The 17,370-nt window shown below is 47.8% G+C and overlaps 1 protein-coding gene across 3 annotated transcripts in view; it reads right to left on the minus strand.

The window, feature by feature from the left end:
• The window catches only part of BACE2 (beta-secretase 2), a 90,344-nt gene extending 73,480 nt beyond the window's left edge, over nt 1-16,864 (minus strand). For 2 of the 3 annotated variants that reach the window (XR_015548705.1, XM_087418063.1), the window contains exon 1: nt 16,124-16,864. Coding sequence is in view for 2 of the 3 variants with exons in the window: in XM_087418063.1 (XP_087274189.1) it covers nt 16,124-16,435 (312 nt within the window). In the remaining variant the exon portion in view is untranslated. Of the gene's footprint in view, nt 1-9,067; nt 10,516-16,123 lie in introns of those variants that run through there. The other variant, XM_087418064.1, reaches the window with a different exon arrangement.
• Between the last annotated feature and the right edge of the window lie 506 nt (nt 16,865-17,370).

Raw genomic sequence — 17,370 nt, forward strand, 5'->3', positions numbered from 1 at the left:
TGGCTCTAAAAGAAACCATAATTTTCTGATTCACCTGAATGTCACGATTTTGCACCAAGTGGCTGTGTCTTGATTTGTGAAAAACAAATAAACCTAACTCTATTAAATGTGTTTCTCCTTAGTCTTCCTTCAGTGTGGTAAGAGTGGAGGGGTTTCTGGCACATAGTCACTGCTCAGTATTATTTCTGTTATATTAACATTCACTCATTGAAGAACAAAAGACTTAATAAGACAAATATTTTGTATGGTTCAGAAGTAAGGCCAGGAGGGATATTATAGCATAGAGATAATTCCCCGTTCTCATTCTTGCCAACATGAAATGGTCATGACGATGGTGAGCGATGATGGGAGGGGAGGGGTGGGCACCTGGGATGCCAGCCATGGAATCTGAGTCAGGGGTGGGAGGCCAGAGCCAGAATGGTCATATACATTAGGACCTGCTCAGGAGCTGGGGCGTAAGCCGAGTATATTAGTTAGCTGGGGCTGCCACAACAAAATACCACAGACTGGGTGGCTTAAACAACAGGAATTCATTTTCTCACAGTTCTGGAGCCTGGAGGTCCAAGATGGCAGCAGGGTTGGTTTCTACTGTGGCCTCTCTCCTCGGCTTGCAGACATCAGCTCCCTTGCTGCCTCTTCATGTGGTCACCCCTCTGTGCACGTGCACCCCTGGTGTCTCTCTGGGTGTCCTCATCTCCTCTTCTTATGAGGACTCCAGTCACAAAGGATTAGGGCCTATCCTGGTGGCCTCATTTTACCTTAATTTCTCTTTAAAGGCTGTATCTCCAAATGCAGTCACATTCTGAGGTGCTGGGGGTTAGGGCTTCAACGTACGAATTTTGGGGGAACACAATTCAGCCCACAACAGGGGGCCGGGCCAGCACAGTACAGGGATAAGGCCCTGAGACCCCGCAGATCACACGGTTTCAATCCAAGACCCTGTGGGTACGAAAACACTGCCGTCAAATCCAGAGTTAAGAGGCGAAGGCGGTGACGATGGATTTGGTAACTACCCTAGCTTCTCTGCTTCTCTGAGTTTCTCCAGCTCAGCATATTTTTAATAATATTTTTAAATGAATATTAAATAAAATAATAAAATTATAAAACTAGAATAATTTTATAAGCTATCTCTATATAACTTTATATTTATATCTTTAATATTTATATATTTTATAATATACATTTTACATATTTATATATTTTATGTTTATATTTTAAATATAAATTTATAAATAAATATAAATTTTAAAATAAAATTATATTTTACAATAAATATTGAATAAAATAAAAATTTTATATTTACAAAAAATATTTTTATGTTTTTACCTTTACAAATGAGATAAACTGAGGCCTGAATTTAACTCTCAAAAGATTTGGACAGACTCACAACTAAACACAGTTTTGCTCGCTGTCACCATCACCAGCTGCACTAAGCAGGGAACTAAGCAGGGCCTGGCAGAAGAGGGGGTCCTACCCCGAAGTTCATGGCACAGGGTTGATGGAGAGCTGTGCACGACATGTGGGAGGGGTAAGGATGGCACAGGCCGAGGTGTCCAGGGCCGCAGCGGTGGGAACCTTCCCATCCCAGCTCAAAGGGGCAGCATGGGAGCAGGAGCTGGAAAGCGGACCCGGGTCAGAAGCTGTGGTGGTGGAGGGGAACGCAGCCCTGTGAAAACCACATGTCCTAACTCTTGCCCTACTGAGCCCAATTCGAAGCCAGGAGAAAAAGGAGCCTGTGGGGTACAGTTCATGGGAGTTGGCTGCCTTGACATAGGACAGAAGGACCTGTCTCAGGAAAACTCCCTACTGCTTGAGACCCCGGGCCGTGCCATTGTCACCCGGCACCCAGATCAGATGCCTCCTGCTGGGCACTGGGTAGGGCCCCCCTGCCACCCCCAGAGGGGTCCCGAGCACCTTGCTCCTGGCGTCCTCCCCCTCCTCCTCCTCCTCCTCCTTCTGGCTTCCACCAGAAGATGGTGGGGAAGAGGGCAATAATGGCGGCAGGAGGAAGGAGTTGGAAGCTGGGGCAGCCAACCCGCCCGCCCACATACACAGGCAGAAAAAGAGCAGCAGATTCCAAGCCACACCCTGACTTCTGAGATTGTTCTTGTAAAAAAAAGTGGGCTAAAATTCAAGGAGGTGTGATCCACATCAGCTAATCGGAAAGAGGGGTGAAGTAGCCACACGCACGCTCTGCATGGCCATCTCTGTTGGGAGTTGATATTTATGGTTGAGATAAAGCTTTCAATTGTTCAGTTCTATTCTGGGACTGCTCTGGTAGAGGAGCTTATTAAAGAAGGCAGCCGGTGTATTCCCCAGAAGGCCAAGTGTCAGGAACAGACAGGCAAACAAACAAACGGATGACTGTTTACTCAGCATCTGTGCTCTTCCAAGAACTGGCCTGAGCACCAAGACACCAGACTCAGGTCAACAATGGGCAGCTTCTCTCCAATCAAACCAGGCCCACCATTCCTTACAAGCCTCCTGAATTCTCACACACAGTGACTCTGAACATTTTTGGATAAACTGCCCCATCAAGAAAAATATTTCTGAGTACTCAACCCCTATATGCATATGTATCCATAACTTAGGGGCTACCAGGCAGCTCAGTGCGGTAGCTCAGAGCGCACGGTCTGGGACCAGCCCACTTGTTTTCAAATTCTGGCTCTGCTCTCATGAGTTGTATTGCCTCAGCAATGTGCCCATCTGTACCTCAGTTTCCTCATCTGTAAAATGGGGATAGTGTATGGTAAACTTCCATCTTCCCTAATGTCAATCAGTACCTCTAGCAAACTAACCAGAAGGTATTATTTATCTATAGTGTGTTATTTTTTTTTCTTAACTTAAATTCTTTAGAAGATTTTTACACAGGCAGGAAATTCTGTTTGCAGGTTAAGGGTTCAAAAGTGTTTTTGTAGGTAGCAAACATATCATTTTTAGTAGTAGAAATCAAATAACGATAGAAACATTTAAAGACATCATCTTCAAAAAACTCCACAGCAGGAGTTCCTTCTGAAAAAGCAGTTTCTAACTCTGTTAAAATATCACCTTAAAGGGACATATTTGTGTTATTTTTTTCAGTATCTAATAGGTAGCATACTGCTGCCAGCCACTTATAATCACAGTAATAGTCAGCAAATGTGGAACTCTGGCTTTCTGGGAAATGAAAGCACGCAACTCATCTCTAGAGGTCTTGTTTTTTAAAACAAACCAGACCAATGATGTTCTGAAGCCTGCAAATGGCTGTGACAGCTGTAAGCAAAGGAACATGTGAGCGAGCAGAGGGCGTGCTCGCTGAGCTGGAGAATCACTCCAACTTCAGAGACGTTTGTCCTGGACAATCTCGAGACAGAGGCAGTATCCACTTTCTTTCTTTCTTTTTTTTTTCTTTGGTGAGGAAGATTAGCCCTGAGCTAACATCCATGCTTATCTCCCTCTATTTTATATGTGGGGCACCTGCCACAGCATGGCTTGATAAGCACTGTGTAGGTCTGCACCTGGGATCCTAACCTGCGAACCCTGGGCCACCAAAGCAGAGCGTCCAAACTTAACCACTAGGCCACCAGGCCAGCTCCCTGTATCCACTTTCTTAGACACATATATCCTCTCGTTTCTCCACTTTGCTTTCCTCACTTGAAGTTTTTAAAGATATTCCTCATTCATTTCAGTTGCATCATGTTCCACAGTGTAGAAGTACCATCGTTTACTCAACCAGTCCTCTTTCAATAACATTTAGGTTGTTTCCAATCAATTGCTATTACAAGTAGCATTACGAAGAATAGCTTTGTGAATTGCTTTTCATATTTTTGCCCTATTTAACTTTTGTGTAAACTCCTAGAAGTGGATTTCTGAGTCAAAGGATAAATGCATATGTAATTTGCCTAGACATCTCCAAACTCCCAACAAGTTGTGATGGTGCATCATTTGGAATGTTTTTGGCTGCAAGTAAACAGAGAACTATAGATTTAGTGTTAAACAAGTAGGGGTTTATTTTTCTCCATATCAAGAAGTCTCTAGAGATAGTTGGTATTAGATCAACATTGACAAGAAAATCCCAGAACTCTCACTCAAGGTCAGAAGTTGGCCATCCCTGTTGAAGGCTTTGCATTTTCATCAAAGGCAGGAAGGAGGAGAAACTGTAATCCCAGCAACACCTGCCACTTTTTTTTTTGGTGAGGAAGATTAGCCCTGAGCTAACATCTGTGCCCATCTTCCACTATTTTGTATATGGTACGCCACCACATACATGATGAGCAGCCAATTCTCTGGCCAGCCTCATGGTTCAAATCCAGGTGCGTAGGTCTGCGCCTGGGATCTGAACCCATGAACCCCAGGCTGCCAAAGCAGAGCTCGAAAACTTAACTGCTATGCCGCTGGGCCGGCCCCAACACCTGCCACTTTTTATCAGGAAACCATAAGCTTTCCCTGAAATCCTCCAGGAGACCCACATTCAGGTCCCACTGTCCACAGCGGTAGAGTCACAAAGCTTCAGGCCAGAGAGAAGAGATTGGGAAGGTGTCTTAATTTGATCACCCAATTGATACTATCTGCCACAGGTCAGGTAACAGACTCAAACTAGACATAGATATAAAGCATGAAAATATATTCCACACCCTGCCTATGCACAGCCCTGGACTTCCAATCAGCCTTTTACTGCTTCTCTTCTGAATAGGAACAGGCAGGAATCACCATATATTTGAGGAAAACCACTAGCATGAGACAGAGACCATGACAAATGCCCCGAGAAAAGGAACTCAGAGGAAACAGAGAAAAGGCAGGAAGCAGAAAGAAAACTTCAAAGAAAATCATAATTAATGTCCTCAAAGAAATAGAAGATATGCCACTCTGAAACAAGAATAAGATACAACAAAAAAAGGAACATTCCGAGAAAAAGAAAGTGCTCTTGAAAATTAAAATGAAGATGGCAGAAAGGAATACAGAGAGCAGAACCAATGACAAAGAGGTGGGAAATGGGGGAGACTATGCTAGAAGGCCCAACATCTGGATGACAGGAGGCCCATAGAGAGAAAAGACAATTGCTAGAAAATGTCTCAGAACCTAACGTCATGAGCTTCTAGACTGAAAAGGCTCGTTAAGTGCCCAGCATAAAAAGAAAAGACCCATACTAAAATGCACCGTCAGGAGATTTCAGAATACAGGTCTAAGAATATTGCATACACAATATCTCATGTATCTCAATATCTTGTATATATTCAAAGTTCATATTCAAAGAATTAGAAATCACAATTGCATTGGGCTTACCAACAGCATCAATATAGAAGATAAGGTAAACATAGCTTCAAGACTCTGAGGGGTATGTGGAGATGCTGTTTGGACAGAGAAGCCAGGACTGCCGGGCTTCCCTGTCTCCACTAACTCACAGGGTAGGGATCCGAGGTAATGCAGACCTAAGGGGCCACAGGAAGTGGGAAAGTGTACCAGTGCACCATCGGCTGTGCCAACCCCCAGGAGCCCAGCGAAGAGCTCTGGCGAAGCTGGGCTGGAGCATGAGGCTTAGATCTGAGGTTTAGCAGGTCCTTGCCTCCCAGAGTCTGAAACACAAATACTGGAATTTTTCAATTCTCCGGCCAGCCTCATGGTTCAAACCCAGAAGAATGAGTTGTGCGTCAATAGAGACCGAGATGAGAACGCTCCAAGTGAAGCACAGCTCAGACATGGAGGGGAGGGCGAGGATCGTCTTCGGGCACACAGGGACCCCACCCTCTATAAACAGCCCAGCATGTGGCCCGCATCCTGAGCAGCCCAGTGGGCACTGTAGTCCCTCCTATTTGGGTGAAGCGAGCAAGAAGGTGGGGTAATAGAAGTTGCCCACGTCCTGCAGGGTTAATGAGCCAAAATGTACATACATTTACTGATTGAAGGATGAGAAAAAATATTTTATATATTTTTGAAATTTGTGTATACTTAAGAATTGAAGTTATTTAGAATATGTGCAAACTATTAGATAATAAATTCTTATGCACACAAAAGCTATGGGAGCCACACTTGGTAAACTTAATGATGGATTACATGTCAGTGTCAGTGGATCAGGAACTTGGCAGAGTTTTGCAACCTTTGCTATTTTGTAACCTAACTGCTATTTGGCATTTCAAGGTGCCAGCCATTCGAAAAGTTTTGAAAGTCCTATGTTCAGAGCATTCCATCTTCAAAAAAGGTTCTGCGGTTGCTTTTAACCTCAAACATCATCTCCCTTTGCCCCCTAACCATTTCCCTTGCCCAGTGCCTACACATCACATCTTCCAGAAGAAAGGTCAAAGTACACACAACAATAAGAGGCACAATCCAGACTAACTCACAGAGGCTTCCGTGAGTTATTCTAGATCACTTTAGGAAGTCAGGATTTTAAAGGAAAGCTTTAAAACTCTGTTTGTGATTCCTGGGCTGAAATGATGCTCTCAAATACATTCAGTGGCAGAGGGTATCCATTTTTTTATTCCTCAAATATTAGCGTAAGCTGTGCCAGCCACACTTCCAGGTAGGAGGGATGCAGTGGCCGCAGCAGACTCTGTGGGGACCTCAACGATTCTGTGCACCTGACCCTGAAGCCTCCACATGCATGTACCTGTGACTGTGCCTGATGCCTTTCTCTGGCCAGCTGCAGAACCACAATGCTGAAGAGTTAGTGCCCCTGGGAGCAGCCCTCAGCCCAAGACTGACAGGACTGGGTGACAGACGCCCAGCTCCCTTGCCCCTCCGTTGGGACAGCTGAGTCTTTCCGACATTCTCCGAGATCCCCGGGGCTTGAGCCCCACTGCCCTCACCTGTAACTTCTCCATCACACACACTTCCCCACCCTCTACCCATGATTCCTGGGATCCTCTGCCAAATAAACTGCCCATACTCACATCCTTGTTTCAGTCTGCTTCTGGAGGAACCCAACCGAAGACACTGTTGGAAAACATAGGCAATAGTCTAAGTGGTCTCCTGCACCCCACCTGCCCCAGGATCTCTGAGTTTAATTTTCCTTTTTAATTTCAGAGACTCTCCTGGCGAACCATGTTTAACTACCCTCCCGTCCCCCAACCTCTCCCTCCCTCCCTACACACACACTGCCTATACGCAGCGTGGTATGATGTTTTCACACTCTTTGCAAGGCCTTTTTCTAATAAAACCTAATCCCAAAGCACACTTTCAAAACAGATGAAAGCAGAGCTGCTCCGGAAGTGGGGCACGTGGGAGGCACTCCCCAGGGCGCATGTGCCCTCACGCTGTGTGCCCTCCCAGGTAGAGCCCTCACCTGCCTGGCCTCACCTGGAACCTGGTTCCCCCAGCGTCTCAATGCTGGGTCCTCTCATCCTGCTGGCCAGAGCCCAAACTGCACCTCCTCAAAGAGGTCTTCTGGAACCTCCCTCTCTAAAGCAGCCTTTTTCCCCATGCCCATTACCAGGTTGTACTGTCTCACAGTACTTATCTAAAATTCTTTTTACTTTCTTTACGATCTGTCTTTCCAACAAGCACAGAGGTTCTACAAAAGCAAGGATCATCTTTGTCTAGTGGACTGTTGCATCTCAGGGCTTAGCAGAGGGCCTGGCGTACAGTAAGTGCTTCATAAATACGCTGAATGAAGGAATAAAGCATGCTCATCCTTTGAGTCTAGTTCATCTCTTTAATCCCCAATCACTCCAGTTAGAGGTGATCTTTAACTCTTCCAATGCCATATCACATCTAGCACGAAGAACCATGACGTCAGGAATAAGACAGGACTGTAAAGATCAGAGGAGATCAACAGGTGTCTGTACGCTGCCATTCCCCACTCGTGCCCACAGCAGATGGACATGCTCCCCTCACCGATCTGGGCAGCTGCTCCCAGCCCAGCTGAGTTGACATGTTGAGTTACCAGGATTTCTCCCCCTTGACACTGTTGACATTTGGGGGCAGGTAATCTTTTGTTGGGGGCGGAGGGCTGTCTTGTGCATTGTAGGATGTTGAGCAGCATCCCTAGCCTCCATCCACTACATGCCAGTTGTAACAAACAAAAATGTCTCCGGACAGTGCCAAATATCCCCTGGAGGGCACAATTTCTCAGGGTTGAGAACCACCGAGGTAAACCTATTTGCCACCCCTGTGGTGGACTCTATTCCCATCCCCTCTTCAGAGGGCTAGGAAGCAGAGAACTCAAAGCTATCACACTTCCTTTTGCTTTAGCAAAAATAACCACTGTCCCACTAAAGGTAGGAGACCGCAAAACAAATTTGTTACTGGAAACATTGTAACAACTTCTAATTTGCCCTGCCTCTTATTGAACAAGTATACTTTTTAGAGCCATGCTCCCCGTGAGTGCTCAGCTGACAGCACTAATGTACAAACAAATGGTTACAAGTTAGTATAAGGTAACCACAGGAGGAGAGGAAGCCCCAGAAACTGAGATCAGCGCAGGAGAGAAATGGGATGTCTGCTGAATCTAATAATTTAAAAAGTGGCCCTTGTATTTATATGTCTTTTTTTTCATTTGTTTTCCTAGTAATTCATTTTTATTGATTTACAAATTATTGCTCCACGACGGACTGGAAATTCAAAAAGGACGCAGTCAGCACGGAGACTTTGAACAGCCCTGCTTGAGAGAACTTTCCCCGGAGGAAGCCCACGTTTCCAACCTGCCAAACACGAGGATGCTTTTGGAACACAATCTGCTTGAGGTGGAGATTTTCTAAACGGGCAGAGGAAACACGTAACCCAACAACAGCATTTAGGAAGATGAAAGAACCTACCCATTCCGTACAGGAAACCACGGTACAGAGGAGAATCTGGCCTCTGTGGCAGCCTCCAAATCGCATCCAAGGGCTGGCTGCTTAAGGAGGACTTGGAGACATGATAAAGTGCAGATTCTCAGGTCCCAGTGCAGAGAGTCTCACCCACTAAGTCTGGACTGGGTCCTGGGAAGCCGTATTTTTAACCAAATCTATCAAGCATTCTTAGTCCTTCCTGGGGCCAGCTGGGTTTGGGAAGCAAGGACCCCAGTTGTGGCCTGAGAGCCAGGAGCACCACCCTACCCTCTCGCTAGCGCTGAACCAGATCCCGCATTTTAGCACATCCCCAGGTGGCTTACCTGCAGACAGCCGATGAACATGAGAGCTATGGAAAGCTCTCACAAGTAAAATAGATTATAATCATCGAGGGTTAGAGCTTCTAGAAGGGATCGCAGGTCACCTGGTCAAATCCCCTCATTTACAGGTGAGAAAACTGAGGCTTGGAGAGGTTGAAGAACTTGCTGTCCCACACCAAGACTTTGGCAAGCAGCACATCTGGGATCAGCATCCAAAATGCCTAATTCCCAAATGACTGCAAGCCACTCAGTTCTGCCAGCTTCCCCGTGGCTTGTCCCATTTCCTAGGAGAGAGCCTGATGTAGCAGAAAGGGCTCTGAATGCCCCACTGCAGCTTCTGGAATCCACGCCCACCTTCACCAAGAAGCAGCTTCTGTTCTAGCCTCGCCTTGAAAACAGGTCAGACCAGATTATCCCGACCTCTCTGCTCCCCATACTTTCCACCTTTTTTCCCCATGGCACCGCCTTCTGAGGGGAATGCTTTGTGGGTTGTTTTCTGGCAGGTGGGGGAGGGGGTTGCATGGCTGACAAACTGAAGTAGGTCCCCACTCACTGCCAGTAAGTCCATTTAAATAAGGCCATTTATCCAGTGCGTGTATTTGAGGGGCTGGAGGTCAGCAGTGGGGGACGAGGCTGTCCTTAGCGAGGCCAGGTATAAATTCTCCTCCTCTGCCATTCCCAGTCTAATGTGAAATGGAAGGAACGAGGTCTCCCACCGCCCTTTATGACTCCATGGAATGATGAAGCTGGCCCAGGGCGTCACAGGCTGTACTGTCTTCAGACAGTCCTCTTCGTCTTCCTAAAACGGCAGCGCTGAGAATGTGTGTTTCTAGGTACAGGTATATGATGCGCCATATGAAAAAAATCCCAAAACGTCCAACCTGAGACCTGAGTTGGGTAGCAAGCATTAACTCAAAAGCAAACCTACTAGTTTTGCTTCCTTAGTGCGGTTATGTCAGCACACCAAGAGTATTTTTTCCTCTTTGAGAATCCCAAGAGCAAAAAAGCAACCATTTTTTATTGAGTAGCAATAGGCAAAAAAAAAATCAAATCGTTCATTTGGGCCAGGAGAGGGCAAAGGGGAGCCAAGTGACAGCCAATCCAACTGTGTATCACACACCAATTCTCCACAGTCTGGGAAACTCACCCAGAATATGGAACACACACCTTTGCTCACATTCCACCAGAAATACGTATGGAGAAGGTGGGCGGTCCACCTGCCTCACTGGTGTGTTCTGTTTTCCCAGGTGGTGTCTGTGGTCACTAATGTACAATGAGCCCCAACATCAACTTTTAGCTGATGCTGGGCAAGCAGAACAGAGTGACAGCTTGGAGGAATCTGTGACAGATGGCAATGGAGCCAAGTGTAAGCAGAAGGCCCGTTATTAGTTGTAGAGGAGGCTCTTACCTAGGTTGAAGGGAGAAGTGTCTCCATCACCCAGGACCCACCTCCTCCTGCTGCACTCTGCATGGAGCTGGGGGAAGAGTCAGCAGCCACCCACCTCCACCCTCTGCCTAGGTGCACTCTGAATCCAGGGGCCAAGGGCTTGACTTGCTCCATCCAGTGTCTGAGATATAAAATAAACCCCATGGCATGCTGCCAGACACCATGGGGAAGGGAGAACACTGCCTCTAACTTCCTCTCCACAGGTGCCACACAGCCGTGTCCTACCCAGAGGAGACATCACTCATGGCAAGAGCTGGCCATCAGTAACCTTTCCCTTTTGGCTTTTAGTTAGAAGCAGTCAGCAATCATCATAGGAGGAAGGTGGAGCCCCAGAGGAGGTTACACCCATCTACCTACAACAAAGGAAATCGGAGAGAAGTCTAGAAAGGGCGGGGCATGGTGGGAAGAGGTACTTGAGGGGAAAAGGTATGGATTTCACATCAAATAGGTCTGATTAAAAAAAGATGCCTTACAAGGTCTTTAAAACATGAAATCCAAGCTTTGAAGCCGTCTATTTCTGAGTTGTTACCAACATGAGTATTTGTGAGTCACAGGCATTTAAATACTGGTGATCTGAGCTCACACAAGTGGGCTTTTCCCATGTTACACAAGAATTCCAGCAATTGTAGAATTGGTACAACATGACAAAAGACATTTAAAAGTTTTAAGCAGTTATTTTCTAGTGAGGAAACCAACCCAGAAATACAGAAATGAATCTGAAACCCTCCCCTCCCCTCCTTCCACCCTGTCTTCTAGTACACTATCCTGTCACAGACTCCATGTTAATACAGCACCAAAACCACCATTTGCTACTGCCTTTAATGAAAATTACACTTAAATTCCAAATTAAAATTATTGGCAATTAAAAGATGGGATAGAATGAAAGAAAAAAAAATCCATAGAATGATAAACTTAGAATGAGCTTGTTGTGGGTCAAATTATGTCCCTACAAAGAGATATGTTAAAATCTTATAAAATTATACCCCTGTACCTGTCTTTATAGATGCAAGCTAAGAGGAGGTCAGACTGGATCAGGGTGGGCCCTAATCCAATGACTGGTGTCCTCAGAAGAAGAGGCAAATTTGGACACAGAGACACACGGGGGGGAGAATGTCATATGAAGACAGAAGCAGAGATTGCAGTGATGCAGCTAAGAGCCAAGAACACGGCAGACTGCAGGCAGCCACCAGGAGCTGGAGGAGGCAGGAACGATCCTCTCCTAGAGCCTAGAGGGAGCACAGCCCTGCCCACACCTTGATTTTGGACTTCTGGCCTCCAACTGTGAGAGAATACATTTCTATTGTTTTAAGTCACCTTGTTTGTGGTGATGTATTACAGCAGCCGTAGAAAACTAAGAACTTAATCATCCATCGATGAGGAGAAGGAAGCACAGGGAGGTTGATGACCTGTCCACGGTCACGTGTGTAATCAGTCCAGGATGATTCCCACCACACCCAAATCATTCATAGATAAATGAAGACGGTTATTGTTCAGAAGTCTGCATGCACACGCGGAGCAGTGGTGAAGTGCTTGGACTGTGGAGCGCTCAGACTGTGAACAGCTCAGGCTGGGCAGACTCAACTGATATTCCAGCTTAGCCACTCACCAGCATGGCCGTGGACAAATTACTTGGCCTCTCTGAGTCTGTTTCCCCATCTGAAAATTAAGTCAAATAATTGTCCGTACTTCATGGGGCTCTTTCGAGGATTAAATGAGGTGATATGTGCAAAATGCTTGGCATGGTGCCCAACACCCAATAAACCTGAAATAAACGTTAGTTATTAATATTACGGTTGTTAACGATTTCTTAGACGGCCCCTCCAAGCTGTTCTGAGCAATGCCTTGGCTTGGCCTTGCACAGTCCTCTGTCACAGGGTCTTTGATGGTGAATTCTTTCTCCAAAGCGTAGGAGCTGCCACCTTTCCCCCAAAGGAGCTGGTGAGAACGTAGCTTTTACCTGCTAGTTCTTGTAACCCCAGTAATCACTTTTTTTCCTCGTTCTTATCAGTTTACCACCTTGTTCCATCAGACGTCTTTTGCTGGCCATCCTTTTTTCCACCTCCTCTGCAGTAAGCTTAATGTAATTTGGGGACACTGGATGGCTTATTCTGAAAAAGACAAACTCCTAAGCTGCATATGCTTGGTACATATTTTCGATCCAAGGTCTTCCAAAAAATTGCATACCGAGAAGCAATCGTTAAGCCAATGTGCCATGATTAAAATGCAAGTCCCTAAAATAATTTCTTAGCTCTTTACCTTCAAATGTTTAAATAGGAAAATCGTTTTGCTGTCTGTTTCATCCATATTAGTGGAGATGACAAAAAATCTTTCAACAGAAACCCCAAAACCCTTTTTGAAGCCATTACAAGGTATGTACTGCAGAACTTTAGCATTTTCCACGGATTTATTGTGTTAGCATGAAAGTCCTTTTTTTAAAAAAAAAAAAAAGGAAATTGCTGTAATTATAATCACTTTAGAACACCATTATTATTATTAACAAGACCAAATTGCATGGTTCAAGCAGATGCTGGTTCTCTACTGTTAGAAAGAAGTCACATAATGCTATCAAACACCGGGCTCTCATCTCCATGCCAACGTGGTCGGGCTCTCACACGGGCTTCAGGCAGATGACTGTGATGTCTTGAAGAGTGTCAGACAGAACAAGGGACCTCCATTCTTAATGAAAGCGTTCAGGGAATGAGCACATTTCCAACGGTTGGCTTTCCCATGGGAGAGTGGGGATCTGTGGAGATCTAGGTCCTGCTGAATCTTCTCTCTCTCTTTCTTTCCCATGCATACCTGGATCCAACTATATATTCATTATGTCATGCCTTAAGCATTGCCTTGAAGGACGGGGAGGAGATGAGGGGACAGCAGGGATTGGGACAGTCCAGTTTGGGTCATACATTAAGTCCCTAATGCCTTGGGGTATAAGGTTCAGAGATCTCTGGCTGGAAAGGATACTTTGAAGCCAAACATCAAAGAAAAGAAATCAGGAGGCAGGCAGGGAAGGGAGCAGGCATCTGCCTGGTGGTTCAGAACCTGGGTTCGATTGCTGGCTCTCCTTTCTTTTCTTGCCCTGTTGCCCTGGGCAAGTCATTCAACCTCTCCAAGCTTCAGTGTTCCCATCTGCTAAATGGGTATAAGAACTGTGAGTGAGGTGGTTGTGAGGATCCCCAAGATGGCACACACAAAACATACAACACAGCGCCTGCTAACAAGAGGAGCCCTTCACACCATCTATGACTAGTACTTAATTCTCAAAAAATTTTTGGTTATTTACTGCCTGAATTTATAATTCCATTTTTCTCTCCACCTAAGCAAGTTTTATTTTAGGCTTTGGAGAATCAGCAGAGAATAAATGCACGACTCTTGGCCATTAACAGAGCAGGAAAGCTCACTCCGGGTTCAGAAGTCACCCCACGGCTGCCCCCCTCTAGCCTGCTGCAAACACCCTGCTGGTGGACAGAGACGGTGCAGAGGGAGACATTTCAGAGAGAAGAAAAGAATCCTGATGCACTTGTCAGTAACACCAAGAGTTTACAGTAAGCATTTGGAAATATCGTACACATGGATTTTGCTATAAAGCAGCTTATTACTAAATCAGGCCAGGAAGGAGGCACAGAATATTTCATTCCTCACCAAATGTAAAAATTAAATCTGGATTGTTAAAAACAGCCCTCCCTGGAAACATGCAAATGTTTAACTGAGAAATAACCTTGAATGAACCACTTCCTTGGCCAAGGTAAATATATAAGCAAAGGAACTCAACACATTCCTATTCATCAATTAAACTTCATCATTTTAAAGTAAAGGTCATTGGATCAATTAATAAAGACAAGCTATCATTATGAAAGCTTTCTTTTTTGTTGTTGTTTTTGAGAGCCCAAGAGAAATATTTTTTAGTTCTTCTCGAGGCTTTTTTTCCCTTCCCTTCTTCTCTGGATGGAGATGGGCATCCTTTCATCACAGCACCCAAACTGCCCAAATTTACGTTAGTAGAGGGAATTCTTTTCCACTCCAAAATCTACATGAGCTTTTTTTCGTCCAGGCACCCATTTCCCAAATGGTGAGTCATTTAGGGCCTGCTCCAAAAGATTATCCTGAGGCCACAAAAGAGCTTCATCCTCAATATCTTGTGAAATCTTGTGAAAGGAATCTTGTGAAAGGCAAATTGCATGAGGTTCTCACCACCAGCACATGTTTCCACGTGGTGGCTTTTACCAGCACAGAGATCTTGTGGTAGAGATAAGCTTCCTCAGCTGACTCTTTCCCATCCCCTCCTGCTGCCCTCCAGCCACCATGCCCCCTGGGAGATGGCAAAGACCACACTTAGATGAAAGGCAGCTAGAATCAAGGTTTTCAGCAGAACACATTTTTTGAAGGTTTTCAAAAAAACTAATTAAACAAGTATAGAAGTTATTCAGTAGAGTTTCTTTGTTTAAAAGAATTAGCATGGCATGTCTTTCCTCTTAAGAAAGTCTTGAATAATTTAATTAGAATTACACCACAGTCATGAGTATGTTCTATTTATGGGGGAATCATAGCTGAATTAAAACCCAAATGACAATGTTAAAAATAAAAATAAAGTATCCTCAGACAGTGTATTCAATTGATAAGGAAAACTTGACTTCAAATCATACTCAGATCAGGTAATTTGGAAGGAGGAGGAGGCCAAATCAACTCCTGGGGTTTTGTTTTCTTAAGATTACCAAGCCTGGGGGCATTTATTTCTTGCTACAAAAAGTGCTAATAAATGAAAATCAGAATAAGAGAAAAAGAAAGCTGTTTGACTTTATTTTCATTTTGTCATTGAGAGACCACTTGGTCCCCGGAAGCCTAGCTCAGCCCCTATTTTTTCCCAGTATCTTTACAGCACTTACTGCTTTCCACACACACGTGTGCAGAAGCTTCGCTCCGTGCAGAGGGGCTGGGAGCTGGACCCGCCAGGAGGAGGCTGCCAAGCCAACTCAGAGCGAGGGAAGCGGCGCCCGGAAACGGGGCTCCCTCGGCGGGCGGCGAGCGAGCCTCCTCGGACACGGTCGCTTTGAGCCGAGCTCACGTATAAAATCCCTTTTCAAGGGTGCTGCGCCTTTGGAGGCCGGCCAAGAGCCTCCTTAGCAATGAGACAGCATGGGGGGTAGGGGGAGGGTGGGCAGTGAAGGGAGAATATTAACCCAAAGCGATTCCCCAGTAATAACAGCATCGCGCCCCAGGCCCACAGTCTCCCCGCTGGAAGGTGTCTCTAGCCAGAAGGAAATCCTATTTTAGAGGCAAGTTACAGTTCTCCTCAGCCGCCAGCCCCAGGAGGGGGAGAGCTAACAAGTTCTGAAACACTTGCACACACCCCTTGGCTGCGCACCGGGCAGGGCTGCCATCGCTCCGCGTCCCGAGTGCGCGCGCCCCCGCTCCCGGCCCAGCGGAGCCCCTCGGTGTCACTCCAATGTGCTCTCCGGAGACTGGGGACAGCTGCTGCTTTGGGGGCAACGCCAAGCCGCGCGGAGGCATCGCTGGGCTCCCCCACGAGCCCCCCAAAAGCCCTCGGCTGCAGCCGGGGGGACGACAGAGTCGGCGGGTCTGGTGGGTGGGCGAGCAGACGCCCACTGACCTACCTTCTGCGGGGGGGTCCCGATCAACATCTCCAGGTAGTAGCCGCGGCCAGAGTCCCCCTGCAGGTTGTCAACCATGGCCAAGAAGTTGGCCGCGCCCCCGGCGGGCTCCAGGGCGAACGCCAGGCCGTCTGCGCCGGGCACGGCGCGGGGCTCGGAGGGGGTCCCGGGCCTGGGGGTGGGTGCAGCTCCGCGGCTAGTGGCCGCGGCCACCCGGAGGGGCAGCGTGAGAGGCGCGGGGGCCAGAGCCGGGGCCGCGCGCAGGAGCCACTGGGCCAGCAGCGGCAGCAGCAGCGCCCGGGCCGGCGCGCCCATGCCCGCGGCGGGGCCCGGGGAGCGTGCCCGGCCCGGCCCGTCCTGTCCCGTCCGGCGGCGGCGGCTCAGCGACTCGGCGGCGCGCGGGGCTGTGGGGCAGGGCTGGGCGCGCACCGGGGCCGGCGGCGGCGGATGGGAGGAGGACCGGGGGAGGAGGCTCGGGGGAAGAGGAGGAGGAGGCGCCGGAGCCGCCCCAGCCCGCGCCGCCAAGTTGAGCAAGTTGGTCGCCGCTGCCCCCTCTGGCGGGCGGCGGCTGCCCCGCAAGGGCCGAGCCCCTCCTCCGCCGCCAAGGTCAAAGCGGGGTTCGGGGTCGGCCGGGGTCCCCCCGGACCCGCCCTGTCCACCCTCGCTCGTCTCGGGCCGCGCCTCTTCCCGGGGAAACTCGAGTCCCGAATTTCCTCGGAACGCGCCCTGGCGGCCTCGGCCAACGGATGTGACGAGGCTCATCTGATACCAGGGGGAAAGTTTCGGGAACCCTTAAAGGGGCAGCGAAGGACTGAACTGGCCCATCGTCCCGCAGCGGCGGGGACTGCCAGCAGTGACTTGGGGGTCAGAGAGGAGAGGAGAGAATCGTAAAAGAGCTGTGAGCATCTGGAGGAGTCAGCGAGTCTGTGCCTCCCGTCGCCAAGTACATCCCTACCTCACTTCAGCGCGCCCGGGTCTGGCTGCTTCTCGGGGCATTTCCCGTGCGCTGCCAGCCCCCGCCCGCCCCCATTCCTGCCCATTCCCCCTTCCTCATTCCCACTTCCACCCCTGAGTGGTTTTGAAGAGGTCTGAGTGGAGGTTGGGAGGGTTAAGGGTTGGGGGAGGCAGGTGAGAGCTTTGGGGACTTTTCACTAGAAATCCTGGGCGGGGTGGGGGCGGGAGGGGGATGTGTTGGCTGCTGTTGCAGCCTGCCTGAGCCCACCGTTTCCCGCTGAGGAGGTGGCGTCTGC

This window comes from Ceratotherium simum, chromosome 27, assembly GCF_057802395.1.
Source record: "Ceratotherium simum simum isolate JZ-2026a chromosome 27, ASM5780239v1, whole genome shotgun sequence".
Taxonomy (NCBI): Eukaryota; Metazoa; Chordata; class Mammalia; order Perissodactyla; family Rhinocerotidae; genus Ceratotherium; species Ceratotherium simum.